Source organism: Vigna angularis, chromosome 9 (genome assembly GCF_016808095.1).
Source record: "Vigna angularis cultivar LongXiaoDou No.4 chromosome 9, ASM1680809v1, whole genome shotgun sequence".
NCBI lineage: Eukaryota > Viridiplantae > Streptophyta > Magnoliopsida > Fabales > Fabaceae > Vigna > Vigna angularis.
The window spans coordinates 11,021,910-11,041,151 of record NC_068978.1 but is presented as its reverse complement, the minus strand read 5'-3'; the positions used below and the strand labels follow the sequence as shown (position 1 = coordinate 11,041,151).

Below are 19,242 nucleotides of genomic sequence, written 5' to 3'. Positions count from 1 at the left end.
GAGTTTGTATTTATAATAAAAGTTATTTTATATGTCAATAATTTTTATTTTATAAATCAATATCTAAATTAGTGACTGATTAATTATTTTGTTTTTAAAATTTATTATTACTTTTATAGTGACAACCAAATTAAGTAGTTAGAATATTTTGATTTGGACTAAAACAAATGGATTTTCTTGTATAAAATTTATTAATATGTATATTAGCGTATTCATTCAGAGCATTAAAAATACAATTATACTGTACATCTTTTATCATTGATCAAGTTAAAAAATATGACTAAAGAACATGAATAATGCAGAAGTAGATAAGCTCCTCAATGTTTCAATAAAAGTGATAACTGTAACACATCAATTGTTAGCTAAATAGATAAGTAAAATAAAAGACATCGTTTTGTAACACAACCTTCATTTTAGTTTTTTTAATGCTACATTCAAGTATAACGATAAGTAACTTTGGGACTAACATTTTGTTTTACCATAACTATTAATTAAACTTATGGTATTGCTTCACGCAGTCCCATAGTTATTACCTCCACTCCACGCTAGTGAGAAAAACTAAATTACCCTTCTTCATCAACTTTGCTCAAATGACATTATTTACATTATTTAAACCCTAAAGTTAATTGAAATGACATTATTTACTCTTGGTTGAATATATTACATGTTGCGTATGTAATTATTTGTTTGCTTGAATATATATTGTTGTTGTGAATTAGCCTTAGTTTCCCGTTTGAGATTCAATATAAAAATTATTTACTATCTCCAGATTTTTTGAACAAACATACTTTTTACAAATGAAAATAGAGGAGATGGTAATAATAATTTACAGTATTGAATCTTGAATTGTCCGGTTGGACAGTTTAAGAAGAGTAATAACTTTTTCATAATTTATTATAACATATCAATTTTAATATACATTTCTTAAATTTCACGACAATTTGTCGGTATGTTTTGTATTGATCTTCGGGTGCATATTTGATTGTGATTTATAATCACTTTCATTTCGTGTAACCTGAAGACCAATGCGAAATGCTGGCAAAATTTCGTGAAATATGAGATATGTTGTTTAAAATTGATATGTTTAATAAACTAAAAAAAGTGAATCTTCTTGAATAGGATAGGGTCACACCTTGAATACAAACACGATCAAAGTGATCATTCAAGATTATTGAAATTGTGTAAACAATTTCAGTAAAGATGCGTACGGATAGAGGGTGGATTAATTTACCAGCATCAGCACTGAGTACGAGAGAGGGGTAGAAGAATTTATAGAGTTTGCGCAATGTAATGCGAGTACAAGTGGTGATAATGAAGTGAAGTTCAGATGTCCATGTGTGAACTGTTTGAATGGGAGGAAGTTGAACGCAAGTGATATTAGGGAACATCTTATCTGTGATGGTTTCATACGAAGTTATACAACATGGATATGGCATGGCGAATTAACAGACTTTCCAACTGTCTCTCAAACTGAAAATGTTTATGATTCCACAATGGATATGGAAGATCAAGCAGAAGAAGACAACTTAGAGGACATGATCCGCGATGTTGGTGCAGAAGCTTTTGCCCAAGCACATGTGTATGAAACGATGTCCACTGATGCGGAGACTCCTTTGTATGCGGGTTCAACTAAGTTCACACGGTTGTCAGCGGTGTTAAGGCTCATGAATTTAAAGGCGAGCAACGGATGGAGTGATAAGAGTTTTATAGAATTGTTGTCGTTGTTGAATGAAATGCTGCCAGATGGAAATACGTTACCCAATCGTAATTATGATGCAAAAAAAATTCTTTGTCCGATGGGTATGGAATATAAACGGATACATGCATGTCCGAATGATTGCATATTATATAGGAATGAGAATGAAGTTTTGATAAAGTGTCCAAAGTGTGGGTTATCACGATACAAGTCAAAAAACAACGGTGAAGATGGTGGTCACACAGAAAAGAATGGTTCTGCTTTGAAAGTAGTTTGGTACCTTCCACTAGTTTCCAGACTTAAGCGTTTGTTTGCGAATCCCAAAGACGCTAAAAACCTAAGATGGCATGCAGATGAGAGAACAACTGATGGGCTGCTTCGTCATCCAGCTGATTCAAAGCAATGGAAAATTATTGATCAAGAATTCCCCCAATTTGGTGAAGAATGTAGAAATCTTAGGTTTGGCTTAGCTACTGATGGAATGAATCCATTTGGTAATTTAAGTACCAATCACAGTTGTTGGCCCGTTATACTGATAATTTACAACTTATCTCCTGGATTGTGCATGAAAAGAAAGTACATGATGTTGTCAATGTTGATATCTGGTCCAAAGCAGCCTGGAAATGACATCGATGTTTATCTAAGGCCACTAGTTGAAGACTTGAAGTTGTTGTGGGTTGATGGGGTTGAAATATTTGATGCCTTTGCTTCAGAAACTTTCATGATGCATGCCATGTTATTTTGCACCATTAATGACTTCCCAGCTTACGGTAATTTGTCGGGGTACAGTGTGAAGGGTCATAAAGCATGTCCTATATGTGAAGAAAACACTGCAGCTCAACAATTAAAACACGGAAGGAAGACAGTGTATATGCGTCATCGGCGATTTTTACAATCTAATCATCCATATCGAAGGTTAAAGAAAGCATTCAATGGAGAACAAGAGAAAGACAATGCACCCATTCCACTTACTGGACTTGAAGTTGCTGAGAAAGTTAATAAAGTACATCATATATTTGGGAAAACGTCGAAGAAGTCTTCTGTAAAAACCCCTTGGAAGAAGAAATCAATATTCTTTGATCTTCCATATTGGTCAAAGTTAGATGTTAGACATTGCATAGATGTCATGCATGTTGAGAAAAATGTTTGTGATAGCTTGATTGGTACACTACTAAACATCCAGGGAAAAACAAAAGATGGAGTGAATGCGCATTTGGATTTGGTTGACATGAAAATCCGAGAAGAGTTGGCACCAAGAGAGATTAGTAAACGTACTTATTTGCCCCCTGCATGTTACACAATGTCCAAACAAGAGAAGATAAGTTTTTGTCTTTGTTTAAAGAGTATCAAGGTACCACAAGGATACTCTTCAAATTTCAAGAGCTTAGTGTCAATGCAGGACTTAAAGCTTGTTGGACTGAAGTCTCACGATTGCCACGTCTTAATGCAACAGTTGCTACCAGTGGCAATTCGTGGAATTTTGCCCAAAAAATTTAGGCTGACCATAACTCGATTGTGCTCATTTTTCTCGTCAATTTGTAGTAAAGTCATCGATCCTACAAAGTTAGATGAACTTCAAAGCGAAATTATCATCATCTTGTGTCAACTAGAAATGTTTTTCCCTCCATCCTTTTTTGACATCATGGTGCATTTACTTGTTCATTTGGTCAGAGAAATAAAGTTGTGTGGACCAGTATACTTAAGATGGATGTATCCTGTTGAGCGTTATATGAAGATTTTGAAAGGGTACGTCAAAAATCAATATCGTCCAGAAGGTTCGATGATTGAAATATATATTGCTGAAGATCTATTGGTAAGTTAAGCAATATTGCTTCATCTTCTATATTCATTATATTGATAAATCTGTATTGATATAAGGTTATTACTTTCTTTGTTGCAGATAACATTTGATATGCCAAACGTCGAGAGCTTAAGGAATAAGTGTTTATCTGCAATTGCAAAAAGATTTCGAGGGTTTAAGACAAAATTGACGTCTAGATATATATTTGGACCAAAAAGTAATGAAAATCCATGTTCCAAATATTCAGCAATTGACGAAGCAACATGGCGTCAGTTTGTAGAGCTTCGTTCATCCGAGGCGTGGCAGGTAAGTACAGTAAAATCATTCAATTCATCATTCATAATTCTATATTATGACAATTGTTCTATATTGTCACAGGAAAAAAGGTCAAAAGCACAGGGAATAAGCGCTCAGAATAAAAATCCACACCAACTGTCTCGTGGTGGATATAGGAAGCTTGAAGAAAAAATAATGAAGCAGAAGTCAGATAGCAGACTTCCACTTTCTGAGGGTTGTGACCCTCCTCCTCCTCCTTCACCACCATCTCGGCACGAGAAGTGGAAGTTAGCCCGTATAAGACCATCGGGCTCCTACACTTCCGAGTCTGCCAGAGAAATATCTGAAAGAATTGTAAGATGTCATTCCTTATATTTTTACATTAATTTTGTTATATATATTACATAGATTTTTCTAATGATTTTGAACTTTTGTTATGTGATAGGACTCCTTGGTTGAGCAGAGCTCCCAAGGTCAATTCACACAAGAAGGTCGTCAAGATATTCTTGCCACAGCTATTGGACGACCTGAGCACCCAGGACGAGTGCGTGGTGCTGGGACTGGCATAGGCATACGACAGTTTTTTGGGTCTTCCTCGCGTCCATATTCATACGAAAAGATGAAGGAGGAAATAAGAAAAGAGATGACGCAGGAGATCACAAAGAAGGTTCGAGCAGAGTTGTATGATGAAGTTGCTGAAATGGTTGCGCGCCAGTTCCAGCAGCATTATGAGGATTATGGCAATCGTCCTCCGCCATCTCCTGTAGCGGAACATGTTGTGCCCCTACAGGTAAACTTATTTATTTTTGGTAACTAATTTACTTTTTGCATAACCTAACATTTAATTTGACAGGTAGAAGCGGTAAAGGAAGTTGTTCAGCTTCCGGTGCCTCAGGGGACGACATGGATGAAACTCGTCCATGTCAGTTATATATTCTTTTTGATATTGGGACCGTGCTAGTGGCTCGTGGTACAGTGTATGAGACAACCACTGTAGTGCATGGTGTACAACTTTCAGAAGATGAGGTCAAGGTCACAGTAGATGAAGTTGTCATAGCGGATGTCGTTCTTCCTGTGCCTACAGATGAGTTCTTCACTGTGGAAGAAGCATTTAAGTCCTTTGTCGCCTGGCCTAGACATTTGGTTGATGATGTATCTAATCCCCCGGTAAACACTGGTACTATATACTTCTCAATTTTAATATTTACTTCTAATTGACGTTATAACATAACCATTTTTGCATTTAACAACAGATAGGTAAAGAGGGAAGTCGTCCACCGAAGAAGACTCATTTATCTGAGGATGACCCTCTTGGTGCGTTAGACGAGCTTGCTAAAATCATTTCAGATGTGCCGATGAATGTACACTGGGATTCTACTACATTTGGAAGAGAAACTCAGATCCCATTGTACTTGCATCATCAAGATGTTAGGGAGCTTGCGTCGGGTAGAGAAGAAATTAATATTACACTCATTCAGCTGTGGATGATGTAAGTTTATGAAAACTTTTTTATACAATTCTATTTTATCAACTTACTTATATCATATTATTTCTTCATTTTAGGTATATGTCTGATGTTAGTAACAAGAAGGGGTTCAACGATGTATATGGGTTCTTTGACCCCTCTATGACTCATGAAAGAAATAAATTTGATGATATCCAGACATACATCAGCACCTATTTTGGAATGGGGAAGGAGATATATTTTCTCCCTTATATACATGGGTAAGTGAAGTTTGTTAACTTCAACACATTCATTTATTAATTTTGGTATATGATTCATAAGTTATTACCAATTTCAGGTGTCATTGGCAGCTACTTGTGATCTCCATACCGGAGAACACTGCTGTCTGGTTTTGTTCATTGCAGAAGTCTCCTCCCAGCCCTCTTAGACATGTAGTAGATTGGTAAGAATCTCAATTTTTCTAATTTTTTTATATATAAATGTATGCTAAAGGAATTGCTTTTAATAGTTCCCTTGCAACACATATGATGTTATCTGGGAGATCTACTGCTACAGCTAAAAAGCTTGCATGGGTTGCCCTTAAGGTTTGGTATTTTAGTCCATACTCATTTACATTTGGTTCCATTCAATTGATGTTACTTAACATTTTATAATTATGATGATATATTGTAGTGTAATATACAAACGGGGTCATATGAATGTGGTTACTATGTCATGTTTTGGATGATGACCATTATTCGTGCACATTACACCAATGGATGGGAAACGGTATTATTTAGGTTTCAATTTTATTTTCCCTATAGTTTAGATTTCAAATACACTAAGTTAAATCATTGTATTTTATGCAGAGATTCAATAGGACTGCTCCAATTCTGGAGAAGTCACTTCAACTTGTGAGGAAAGCACTGGCTAAATATGTAATTCATTTATATAATAGTATATACTAGATATTAAGATATACTAAGTTCTAAGTTTATGTTTCTAAGTTGTTTGATGTTTTTCTACATTATTATTAGTTTAACATTGTACATTCAGTTTTATTTATGCTTCAAACTTGATTTATGATTATAATTTGATTGATTTATGCTTATAAGAAGTTGATTTATGATTCAATTGAATGTACTTATGTTTTATTATAATTTTCATTCAAAATATACGTTTCCGGATTATTCTCGACTGTTCTGGCTGTAAATATATATGCAGGTCTGTTTCTGTTGTTGGGAATGTCGCAGAAACATACCTCATTTTAAAAAAAAACAACAATATATGCCTCGGTTAGTGTTAAAACCGAGGTAGAAAAGCGATATATGCCTCGGTTATAACTGCAACAGAGGCCGAAAGTACTGCGTAAAAAAAAAACCTCTACTGCCTCGGTTCAGACTACAACCGAGGCAGTAGGGTGGAATGATCTCGGTTATGACCACAACAGAGGCCGAAAGTACTGCGTAAAAAAAAAGACCTCTACTTCCTCGGTTGTAGCTTGAACCGAGGCAGTAGGGTGGAATAATCTCGATTATGACCACAACAGAGGCCGAAAGTGCTGCGTAAAAAAAACCTCTACTGCCTCGGTTCAGACTACAACCGAGGCAGTAGGGTGGAACATATGGCCTCGGTTGTAGATGAACCGATGTCAAATTGCCTCCCTTTATGCCTCGGTTCAAGCCGAGGCCAAAAGTAGTACACTTTTTGCCTCGCCTGCATATGCCTCTGTTCGAGAACCGGTGCCTATAATGAAAAACAACCGCTGTCTTTTCGCCTGTTTGTACTAGTGAATTAGTCTAATAATCTATATATCATCAATTCTCATTGCAACTCATGCCAACATACATATATGTATATATACATATATTGAAACATGTAGTTTGAGCGAGTTTATATAGATTGGGAAACCTCTTTTATAATTAGGAACAAACTTTCTCATTGAGTTGTTAATAATCACTTGAGTAACTTCTTGAACCATCACTTAACTTGCTACTTAAGTGTTCATCATTTTAGCAACATTCTTATGTTTGCATAATATTTACTTATTATCGGAATTGTTCCAATAAACGTCATAACTTTTGTCTTATCTTCACTGGTGGGGATGACTATCTCATCTTCATCTTTAAAGTAAAATTTCATCCTTATATCTAATAGGTATATAATTTGTGTATCATCCTTATTCACATCGAAAAACAAATATATACTTGTATTTGCATCCATATCCGCCTTATTACTATTTCAAATATTAATTAAAGTTTTTTACTAAAAATAAAAAATCACAACAAATAAAACACAATATTATCAAGTATTTAATGTTGAAAGGATATGCACAAATTATAATAATACCTAAATTATAACTAACACAATATTTGATTGCCTAATATTTGTTAATAGAATATTTGACATATCTTAACATCCCCACTCAAGTTGGTGCATGGATATCACAAATTCCCAACTTGAATAGAGACTCATTAAACACTATGTTTGGCACTCCTTTAGTGAGAACATCAGTCAATTGCAGTTTTGATCTTACAAAGAGAAAGGAAATTATTCCAACTTCAAGCTTCTCTTTGATGAAGTGTCTATCAATCTTCACATGCTTTGTTCTATCATATTGCACAGGATTGTGAGCAATTGCTATAGTCGACGTATTGTCACATTACAAATTCATAGTTTCATTTGGTTTAAAGCTCAAATCTAATAACATATTTTTAATTCACAAAAGATCACATACACCTAGTGTCATGCCTCTGAATTTTGCTTCAACACTAGATATTGATCCTATAGGCTATTTTTTACTTCTCCAAGTTACAAGATTCCCTCCTACAAAAGTAAAGTATCCAGAGGTAGATCTTCTATCATCTTTTAAACCTGCCCAACCTGCATCAGTGTATCCTTCTACCTTTAAGTTTCCATGATTTGAGAACAAAATTCTTTTTCCAAGAGTGTACTTCAAATATCTCAAAATCGTCTCAACAACATTCATATGAAGCTTTCGTGGGTACTGCATAGGTGATATATGGACATGTATGGGACAAATAAATTAATTTTCCTACCAGTATTTGGTATCTCCCTCTGTCTGTGCTTGCTGAATTTGAGCACTGAAAGAGTTTATGATTTTGTTCAATTGGTGTATCAATTGATTTACTCCCAAGCAACCTAGTTTTCGATAGAAAATCAATAGTATATTTTCATTGGCATAGGAAAATACCATGTTTTGATCTAGCTATTTCAATACCCAAAAAATATTGGAGGTTTCTAAGTTGTTTCATCTCAAATTCAGATGCAAGATATTGTTATAAGGTTTAATAGTCAATTTAGTCCCCAGTTTCGTTGACAAATATCAATTTAGTCCCTCATTATAAAAGTGTTTGGAATGGGTCCTCACTTTTAAAATTTTGAGTTAAATTAGTCCCTTCCATTAAATATAACCAAACGGAGCTAATGGGATAATGATCTGGAAGTAGCTAGTAGTAACGTGTCATTATTTAGTTTTGTGCATGCTGATGTGTTGTTTAATTACAAGTTGAAGTGGATATTAACAAATCTAGTGTTTGAAATTAGGGAAAAATTGAGTTAGGAAACCACCACCCTCAAACTCAAACGCTGACCAAAACAAAGATGTGAGCTCACGAAACCTAAACTCAGATAAACAGAAGAGCCAAAACTAAAACTGAAGACCCACCTTCTCAAATCGCAAAACAGAAAAGAGAATTACAAGCTTTAATTCAAGCCTTGAATCAACGTAGAAGAAATAGAATCTCATCCCATGGCCACTCCATCTTCAACCCCAACAAGAACAAGAATTGCAAGATCAAGATTACAAGACCAGAAACCACAGAAATTAATTTGGAACGAACCCGTACCTCCCAAATGACAAAATTCAGATATCAGAACAAAAACCTCCAAAATCGAAGAGGAAAATAAAACCTCAATTTCAAAACCCAAATTGCAAGAACGATTTGCAATCACAGAAACCCTAAATTGCAGAATCAAGAACGAAAACCCCCAAAATTCGAGAACAAAATAAAACCCTAGGAGGAGGATTGTGCCGTGAATCAAAACCTGCAGAACAGGGAACCAAAATCTGCAGAACAGGGAACCAAAATCTGCAGAACAGGGAACCAAAATCATCCACCCCAAAACACTAGCCTCATGCGACAACAGAGAACCCAAAAATCCCCAAACAAAACCCTCGCTGCAACACGTAGATGCCTTCTCCGCGAAATGCAGAAGCTTTCGTCGTGCTCTCGCCGCACCTTCGCCGCGCCTCCGCCTCACAATAGTTGCGCCATTGTCGCGCCTTCGCTCTGTCATTGCCGTCGTGAGGTCGTTGCCTCTACTCAATTGTAAATACCCATTTATAGCGCACAATTTTCTTCCCTCTAGGTAAGGACAAAAGATCCCAAGTGTTATTTTTTTCTAAAGCTGTCATCTCCTCAACCATTGCTTTGGTTCATCTAGGATCTGCCAAAGCTTCCTATATATTACTAGGAATAGAAATTGAAGATAATTGAAATACAAATGATGCATATGACTGGGATAACCTGTGAGATGACATATATTTACTAATGAGATAATTAACTTTAGCTTTGAGGTCTGGTTCATATTTAGCTAGAGTTGACCATGGTTAGAACGAGGTGAAAGATTATATTAAACAGTAATACACTTAGTGTTTGGTGTGCTGGTGGTCTCATGCAGTCAAGAATCAATTCCTTGATGAGTTTTATCTAAATTAGTATTATCAGATATAAGATCAGAAGGTACCTCCGAAGAGTCAAGTTGAACCTATGGAGAAGATTGATCCAATTGGTTATGATCCAGAAAAGAAGTGTTCATATTTAGGATTGGCTCACTTCTTGCAGAATGATCCTCACACGATAATTTATCTTCACAATATAATTTTATATCTAAGATATCAAACATACTAACATCATGATTATGTACTTCACTTTCATTGTCTCTCTGAAGTGGAGAATCAACATAAAAAAAATTCATGCTCATTAAATGTCACACTCATAGAGATATAAATTTTTTTTGATGGTGGATGGTAAACACGATAACCTTTTTGAGTTGATCCATATCCAACAAAAACACATTTGATCGCTCATTCTTCAAGCTTTGTATGTTGATGTGGGTGTAAGTGAACATATACAACACATCCAAAAACATGAGGTGGTAAATAAACTATGGGAGGAAGGATACAATGATCAGATAACACATCGAAAGGCCTTCAAAAGTTAAACACACTACAAGGGTTTGATTAATTAAATAAATGACAAAGCTCACAGCCTCACCCCATAAATAAGATGGGACATTACCATCTATCAAAAGTTATCTTGTCACCTCTAATATATGTTTGTTTTTCCTCTTAGCCACTTCATCTTGTTGTGGTGAATAAAGACATGTAGTTTGATGAAAGATGTTTTTAGAGTTCATGAACTCTATTAATTCAGTCTTAAAATATTCCCCTCCATTGTCTGATCAAATGACCTTAATAGATGTGTTAAATTGTGTAACGATCATATGATAGAAGGAACGAACGACATCATATATATCACTTTTATGTTTAAGAAAAAACACCCAAGTTACCATAGTACAATCATCAACAAAACTGATAAACAATTTTTTTCCATTACGTGTAGGTTGTGGGGCAGGGCCCCAAACATCAGTGTGAATTAATGAAAAAGGAAAATCAGTTTTTGTATTGCTTAAAGGAAATACAACGCGATGACTTTTTGTCATAACACAAGTTTCACAAAGAAAATCAGAAATATTGCATTTATGAAATAATGATGGAAATAATTTTTTTAAATAACCAAAAGAGGGATGTCTCAATTTTTTATGCCATAACCAAATTTTCTTCTTGTTTTTATCTTGTATGTGATCATTTGCAAGACAAGTCAACCCTCTTTTATGGGTTTATTGTGAGACATTTTCAAGATAATACAGTCCTTCACTCTCTCTACCACTTACAATTTTCTCCTTGGAATGAATGTTCTTATAAAAACAATGGGTTGGGTAAAATAAGGCAACACAAGAATGTGATTTGGTTAACTTGCTGGCGGAGATAAGATTACAGTTTAGTGTAGGAACAAATAAAACATCAAAAATCGATAAGGAGGGTGAGAGGGATATAGTACCTACACCTTCAATAGGAGACGAGACTCCATTGGCATTAATAATAACAATTTTAGAACAATTAGAGGGAAAATTAATAAACATATGAGGATCACAAGTCATATGATCAGTAGCACCTGAATCAATTATCCAATCACTACCCTTAGTAACAACAAAAAGATTAAGGGCAGAGTTAGATATACTTGACTTGGTCACAAATCCGACAACAATAGAAATATAACTCTTGGAAGCCGCAAAAGTCCCAGAATCATGTTTCTCCGATTGATTTTTATTGGAAGGAGCCATCAGAATATTCAATAAAAAAAAGAAGCATTGATTCTGATAGAGGATATCAACGTTTGGCTCTTGATACCATATTAAAAGGTTTAAAGAATAATTATGATGTATTATTTCAAATAGTAGTGTACCAAATATATACATACAAAGATACTATAATTCCTCATCTATTAAAGGAATGACATCTGCACAAATTATAATAATACCTAAATTATAACTAATACAATATTTGATTACTTAATATTTGCTAATAGAATATTTGACATATCTTGACAGGATACACATTTTATTTTCTCCAATATCAAACATCAATAAAGAAATTATAATAATATAAAGGCGTAATCCGTTTGTGATCCCTATTTTTGTCAGTTTTGTTCGATGTAGGACTCATTTTTTTCGAATGTTCAATGTAGTCCCTTATATCATAATTTATTTTCAATTTGGTCATTTTTGCTGATGATGTTTAAATCGTTGAGGACATAGAGTCCACGTAAGAAAAACATAATAAGTTGTCACACAGTAATGCTCACAGTGGCTGATTCACATCATCATCTCGCCACGTCATCACCATCTTCCCCAAATCAAAAACCCTAATTTCTGTAGGTTGTGTTTGATTTTGATTTCTGTAGGTTTTTGTGATTTAATTGAAAGCGATTTGGGGGTTTGGCTTCTTGCAAATGGTTTTGCATCATCAATGAAGGTTAAACGAGTTCAATGGTGGTGTAATTTGTGATTTTGCAGGTTTTCACATAAGAGATGTGATTTCGCGAATTAGGGTTGATATTCGATTTGAGAATTATGGGTTTTCTGCAGGTTCAATAGTTCTGTGATTTTTAGGGGTTTACTTTGCAAGTTCTCACGAAATTGAAGTTCTCTAGTTCGCGATGGAGAAGATCAAGATTGTGAGATGTTGATGGTGGTTCTCATGGTGATAGTGATTTGGGCTCACGAAATTTGTGTTTATTCGTTGTAGTGGAAGGTTTATTTTGCAGATTGGGTTTCTTGGTTGATTCGTGGTGGCTTGTGCGGTTGCTAATGGCAAAGCTCATGGTGGTCTAGCGATATGAAGAAGATGATGGAATGAGTGTGGTGCACGACAACGCGCTGGTGGAAAGAAAATTAAGGTTCTGTCTTAGGGAAGATGGTGATGACGTGGCGAGATTCGTGACAACTCGTTCTCTTTTTTGTTACATGGACATTTAGCCATTAATTATTTAAACGTCGTCAGTCAAAAGAACCAAATTAAATATAAATTACGATATAAGAGATTACATTGAACATTCGAAAAAAATGAGTCCCACATCGAACAAAGCTAACAAAAATAGGGACAAAAAGTGGTATTAAGCCTAATATAAATATCAAATAATAATTGGATAAAGATTAAATAATATAGAGAAAAATTAAATGATAAAAAATGTGTCTTATAATTATAATAAGTGATAAATTTAAACCAAAAAAAGTTAATGAGTTTTTTAGATCAATTAACAAAATGAAGATTGACACTTATGAAGACGAGACAAATATATATGTATATATTCATCCCTATTTCCATACTCAATTTAAACAACAAAGTATTACTCATACTCATATTTATAATTATTCAATCATACTCATATTTATATACCTATTCAATGTAGATATTCTTCGTAAATCTCTATTTACTAGTACTTAAGCAATCTAACCTCAATGTGGCTACATGATACTTCAATTATCTATAACTCATGAACACTTCTAATTTCCTCATCCAAGTGTTCAACAAAACACTTGAACATTTAGCCTATCACTTTAGCGATATGTCTCTAAACGAGAACGATTTATCTCAATCTATCTCTTTCTCAAGCTTTATTATGTTTTGAGTTATACACTTCATTACTTGAGTGTCATATTTTTGTTTGAGGTAAGTGAAGAGTATAATTATTTACATAGTGATATTTAGCTCAAGATCAATGTTTTTAAGCTTAGTAGAGAAATTAACTAAAAAGTAATTATCATTTCATACTTCAAATTCATCAAAACCCCAATCGCATTATACACTATCATGTTTTCAAATTGCTAGATATATTATATTTATCTTATTTTTATATATTTTTTTAGTTAGTTTATTATTATTTATTATTTTTATTTTGGACATAGCTCATATTTTATATATTATAAACAGAGTACCCTATGTGTACATTCTACACAAGGGAGATTAATCTCATATAATTTCTTCAATATATTCAACATGGTATTAGAGTTAAGTTTTTTTGGGAAAATTATTTTTGTTGCCTTTGCAACTACACCCACCGCTGTCGGCGACGACGCCATCTATCACTACGGGTGGCGCCCTTGTCTACCATTGTCACTACCGGAGTTTCATTTTTCACCGATGATCAGATGGTTTTGATTGTCTTGATCAGGCGACCACCATGTCGTTAATGACGCCTTCATCAGATCTCCTACGCACTCTTAACGCCTTTTGAATATGTAGATCTACTCCATTTTTCCTCGTACATGGTGGCATGTCTCGTATCCTCTTAAGCAATGATTTAGAGTGTCGATGTCTTTTTTTTACCTCTTTCAGGTTCGTCATGCGTACCCACACATCCCGTCTCCTCTCAGACAGTTATTCAGAGCATCAAAGTCGTTCTTTTTCCTCTTTCAGGTGCCTTGATTGAAGAATCTTGGATTTTTAAGGTTTCTCTCTCCTGTTCATCAATGACTTCTTTTGTTGTTGTTTCTTGTGACCTCCCTTTTGTCACTATTGTGTTTGACCCATCCATATATATGTTTTCTTTTTCTGTGGCAAAGAAGACTTTTGTTTGTTTATTTATAGTCGTGGTGGTTCTTCAACAATGACCTCTTTATTCTTTAGATGTCAATAATGTGTTTCTGTGATTTGTAAGAAGAGATTTATATGGAATAATCACCCAGATTTGTTGCTCAGGAGTCATCTAGGTTGGTATTTCGTCTTCTATGTCGTCGTCACAAATTATTAACAATTTGGTATCACCGAAGTGCAGAAACATATATTTTCATTAAGTCTTTATTGATTATATTAATAACAAGTTTGGTACATACATTTTGTATGTTCTAGTTTGAAGAAGAGTATTAGATATATTAATTTAATTTTATCTTTATCTCTTATCTTTAATTAGTTTATTATTTATTATTTGTATTTTAGACTTACTCATATTTCATTTATTATAATCAGACTATCTTATGTGTATATATTCAAAACAAGATTATACATAATTTTTTCATTATATTTAACCTAAACAATATTAACTTTAATCTAATAAGCATTCTCACCTAACTTCATATATGTAACTATGTATATTTCCACTTTTATATACATAAATACACTACCGCATACTTTAAACATTGATTAGATTTAATTATTAACTTGTCTTACATGGATTAAAGTATATGTCTATAAGCAAATTTTTTCTGTCATACTTTTAAAAATCTCAAAATAATTCAGATAAACTACTAACTAGTAACATTTCCTCTCAACAAAACATCAAAAAGGAGAATAAAAGAATAAATTTTTAGTAAAAAAATATTTAGTTATTGATAGTCAAATTAATCGATCTACACAAATACTTATATAGCTATCTATCTTCTCAAAAACAATATAACATAATAACGATATCCATGTTCTTGTTCTTTAGATTTATAGATATTTTATATTATAGTGTAGAAAAAATAGTTTATAATTTAAAGATAAAATAAGAAATTAATATCTAACTTTTGTTTATAAATTTTTGAATCTTTACTTTCATTTTAAAATTTATAAGGAATAAGAATCAAATCTTAATTATAAACTAACTCAAAAGACGATATAATAAAACAAAAACAAATACCCAAACACGACAACTTATAGATTGCAATAATCTTAACTAACAGTTTAAATAATTATATACACAGCTACGCTAAATATTTGTTATAACCTTCTTTCTATATGTTTAATTGTTATATATAAAAAGTGAAAATACATGCTCGTAACATTTGAGTAATACATAAGTGTTCACTTTTATTTATGATAATAAAAATTAATAAAATTATTTTTATTATTATTATCATAATTATAAAATTAATATAAATAATTTTTATAATTTTATTATAAATAATTTTTGTATTTAATTTTTTAATTAAAACATAATTAAATTTTAAAACAATGGTTAAATTTAAAAAAAAAATAATCATTAAAAATAAAATTAATAAAATAATTATTTTAATTTAATAAAATATTTAAAAGATAAAATTAAAACCCAAATGTGATATTCAAAAAAGATAAACATTTATTATATTTAAAATTTTTATTTTGATAATATTTTTCAAAAAGGTATAATAATTATCTAGTTGCACCATGGTCAATGATACGATGCAAGGCAACAAGATCCATAGGTTGTAACAAGAGGAAGTTGTAATTATTATTTATTTTTTAAATAATATAATTGTAACAACATTAATCTTAATCAACCGTTAATTTTTGCATGTTTAAGATTTAATCAAGGTAGAAGAACAAATAAACTGTTTTCCATTTCCAAGAAGAGGCATCTCATCCTTTGTGAGAATATCTCTTTGTGTTCACTTTCGAGGATTGTACTGTTGAGAAGGAAAAGCGAAGACGAAATTGAGATATTCGCTTTGGACGATTTGTGAAGATGGAATGCAATAGATTTGCGAGATACGTCCTTTTTGTATCACTCGCAGATATGGATGATTTGCAGTGAATTGAAGGCAAATCTCATCTTTGTCCTTCCTAGATATCATAATACCATGTAAAAAAAAGAAAGTTGTTGCTGTATTCGGTTATGGGGTGTGTGTATTCGGTTACACTGCAGTGGGAGACGAAAGCTTTTGGTGTATTCGATTCTGGTTTATTGTATTCGGTTCCAAGCATTCGTTTCACCATGGTGTAGACTTGGATTCGGTTCCGGGGTGCCTCTTCTGTTGAAAGAGATCTCGACAGTTCCAACCAAGGGCGCTCCATCGTCTTCTTGTAATGGTTCTTCATCGTCTTCTTTAGACGCAACAACAATAGATGACGATGGTGTTTGAGTGTAGAAGGTAATGAGCGTGGCGGTGTTGGGCAGGAGCGTCAGGCATTGGAGGAGGTACTGGTTGATGAGGAAAGCGAGGAGGTTGACCTAAGCGGCGGGAATGAGCAAGGACTCGACGAAGGAGTGGGCGAGGAGGAGAACGGTCGAACGAGTCTTGTGGGGGTGCATGAGGCAAACGGAGAGGGAGCCAAAGGGGAGGTCGCGAAGGTAGAGGAAGGATTCTAGGGAGTTGAGGCGATGGAGGACGTCGTCTTGAGGAAGCCGATGGTGAGAGGGGAGAGGAATAGTGGGAAAAGGAGAGTTTGAAAGCGGGGAAGCGTGGTTTGGTGGAGGTGAAGAGAGAGAAGTGAGAAGGCAAAGAGAGGGAGAAAGAGAGGTTTTGGATTTGGATTTGGATTTGAGGGTCGAAGGGGAAAGAGAGAAGTTAGAAAGGCTTGGGTGGTGGTGGTTCTATGTTTTTAAAAATATTCAATTTCACCTTGGTAATAAATAATATTACAAAAATATTACAATTAAAAATAAATTCATTTTACTAAAATAAAATTTTTGTACAATATTAAAATTAATTTTAATAATTAATGTTAATTTTTTATTCTTTATAAACTTTTTTACAATTTAATATAACATTAACAATTATCATTTTATATTACATTAATAACTAGGGGCATTTTGATAATCTTTAATTTTTATCAATTAAACAAATTTTTTTTATCTCTCACATTAATCAAATCCTACGTTAATTTTCATAAACTTTACTTCCAAATCCACTCTCATTTATCTCAAAATCTACTCAAATAAATAACAACTAATTCTTCCTCAAATCCCCTCAAATTCATCCACTCACTCTTTCCCAATTCTTCTCTCTCAATTTCTCTTCCCCAAGTGAACAAAGCATAAAAGAAAGGTTAATTAGCAAAAACAAATTCAATAATTGACAAGTATATCCATGTAAGATCCTAACATGTTACTTCCGTGTATAAATAAGTACTTCACAAAGAGAGTTATTTTTATTTATTTAAATATAAAAAAATACTTGAGTGGTCCACTAAAATGAAAAAGAATGTCAAAGAATAAAGTGATAGAGTAGAAAGAGTAATTTGATGTGTGCAGAACATGGAGAGGTTATGTGAGAAAGAAGAAGACAAGAATACAGAAGAGCATGCATTAATACTATAATGAACAAATGGATGAGTAGTGTTGAAATAACGTTAACACGACAACCACTGAGCTCTGATTTGAAGGTTCATACAATTGCATTGAAGATACCGAATTACTCACGCACTCACCTGCAAGATCTTTTCTGTCAAGACAAACATTGCTGTCCCCCTACTTTTACCCAAATATTATCAAATATCTTTATTTTAGAAAAAATAATTATATTACTATCATTACAAATTTATTCATTTTTTATATATCCTATTACCTTAATTTGATATTCCGAAATATTTTTTAAATATAAAATTATGATAAAAAATTATGAAAGTGAACAATATTTGGAGTGCATTAATTGATTCTAATAATTTTGTATTTGTTACATTTTATATTTCATTTAATAATATAAGATTATTAAATAAAATTTTATAAATTCTAATACTATATAACATATTGATAACAAACATACAAAATATTAATACATCAAAAAACAAGGGAAACGGTATACATAATTAGATGAACATCACAAATTATTCTTTATAATTACATTTATAAAAGTTGAATTCTTAAACATAAATAAAAAGAACAAAATGATGTTGGACTTTGTTAATCTTGTCTAACAATCTATTCACTCAATGAGTAGTATTTAAAAGTACCCTTGCGTAGTAACCAGATAACTCGCCTGACAAGATTATCACTGAATCTTAGCCTTAAAATATCACGAAATTTGTCGAGTGAGACTTGTCTCGTTCAATCACTATCAAGCCAGTGAGTTATCTCACCTTAGGTGCACTCAACGAGATTTTCGTCCAACGACCATTGAGTTAGTAACTCTAACTTTGAGCTCGTCTAGCGACCATATTCTCACTCAACGCAAGCTAAGTCAATGAGTTCCCTAACTTTACTCTTGTCCAACGACAACCAAGTTAGTAGTTCTCTAACTTTAACCTCGTCCAACAAGTATATACTCGTCCATAGAGTTTATATAATTATGCATAACAGAATTCTTGAGATTCATGTCATTCCAACCCTACAAAATCAGTCTAACACTCACCCTAGATGTCAAAACAATCAACCATTAATTTAAACTCAAATTCCATAATTCAATTCACTTCCAATGAAATCTCAAACACAAGCATCTCACATTTTAGCATATCAAAATAACAATCAAATAGTTGCTAAGGAAAATTCATGAATTTCCTAATAGGTCATACTTCATCAAACAACTCAATTACACAAATCAACAATCATTCAAGCTTACATTTAACAATTATAACTTTTCCATTAATTTAAAATAATGTAACTAGCTTGCCTTACCTTTCAGATGATAAAACTACTGTAAAGGTCCTAAAGCAGTTCCACCAACAAGGGAAATTCTACTTACTTCTACAAACAACAAAAACAT

The 19,242-nt window shown here is 33.2% G+C and overlaps 1 protein-coding gene across 1 annotated transcript; it reads left to right on the top strand.

The window, feature by feature from the left end:
- The first annotated feature begins 3,947 nt into the window (after positions 1 to 3,947).
- LOC128193876 (uncharacterized) lies at positions 3,948 to 16,910 on the top strand. The gene is made up of 4 exons (XM_052868062.1): positions 3,948 to 4,127; positions 4,219 to 4,446; positions 14,201 to 14,281; positions 16,719 to 16,910. Exons 1-4 carry the CDS (start codon positions 3,969 to 3,971, stop codon positions 16,908 to 16,910), a joined length of 660 nt encoding a protein of 219 aa, XP_052724022.1. The 5' UTR covers positions 3,948 to 3,968.
- The last annotated feature ends 2,332 nt before the right edge of the window (positions 16,911 to 19,242 follow it).

Excerpts from the sequence above, each read along its gene's own strand:
- LOC128193876 (XM_052868062.1), top strand. The coding sequence starts at position 3,969 with ATGAAGCAGAAGTCAGATAGCAGACTTCCACTTTCTGAGGGTTGTGAC. Across the intron at positions 4,128-4,218 it reads GAGAAATATCTGAAAGAATT|GACTCCTTGGTTGAGCAGAG; the intron begins GTAAGATGTCAT and ends GTTATGTGATAG. Across the intron at positions 14,282-16,718 it reads CGTTCTTTTTCCTCTTTCAG|GAGCGTCAGGCATTGGAGGA; the intron begins GTGCCTTGATTG and ends GGTGTTGGGCAG.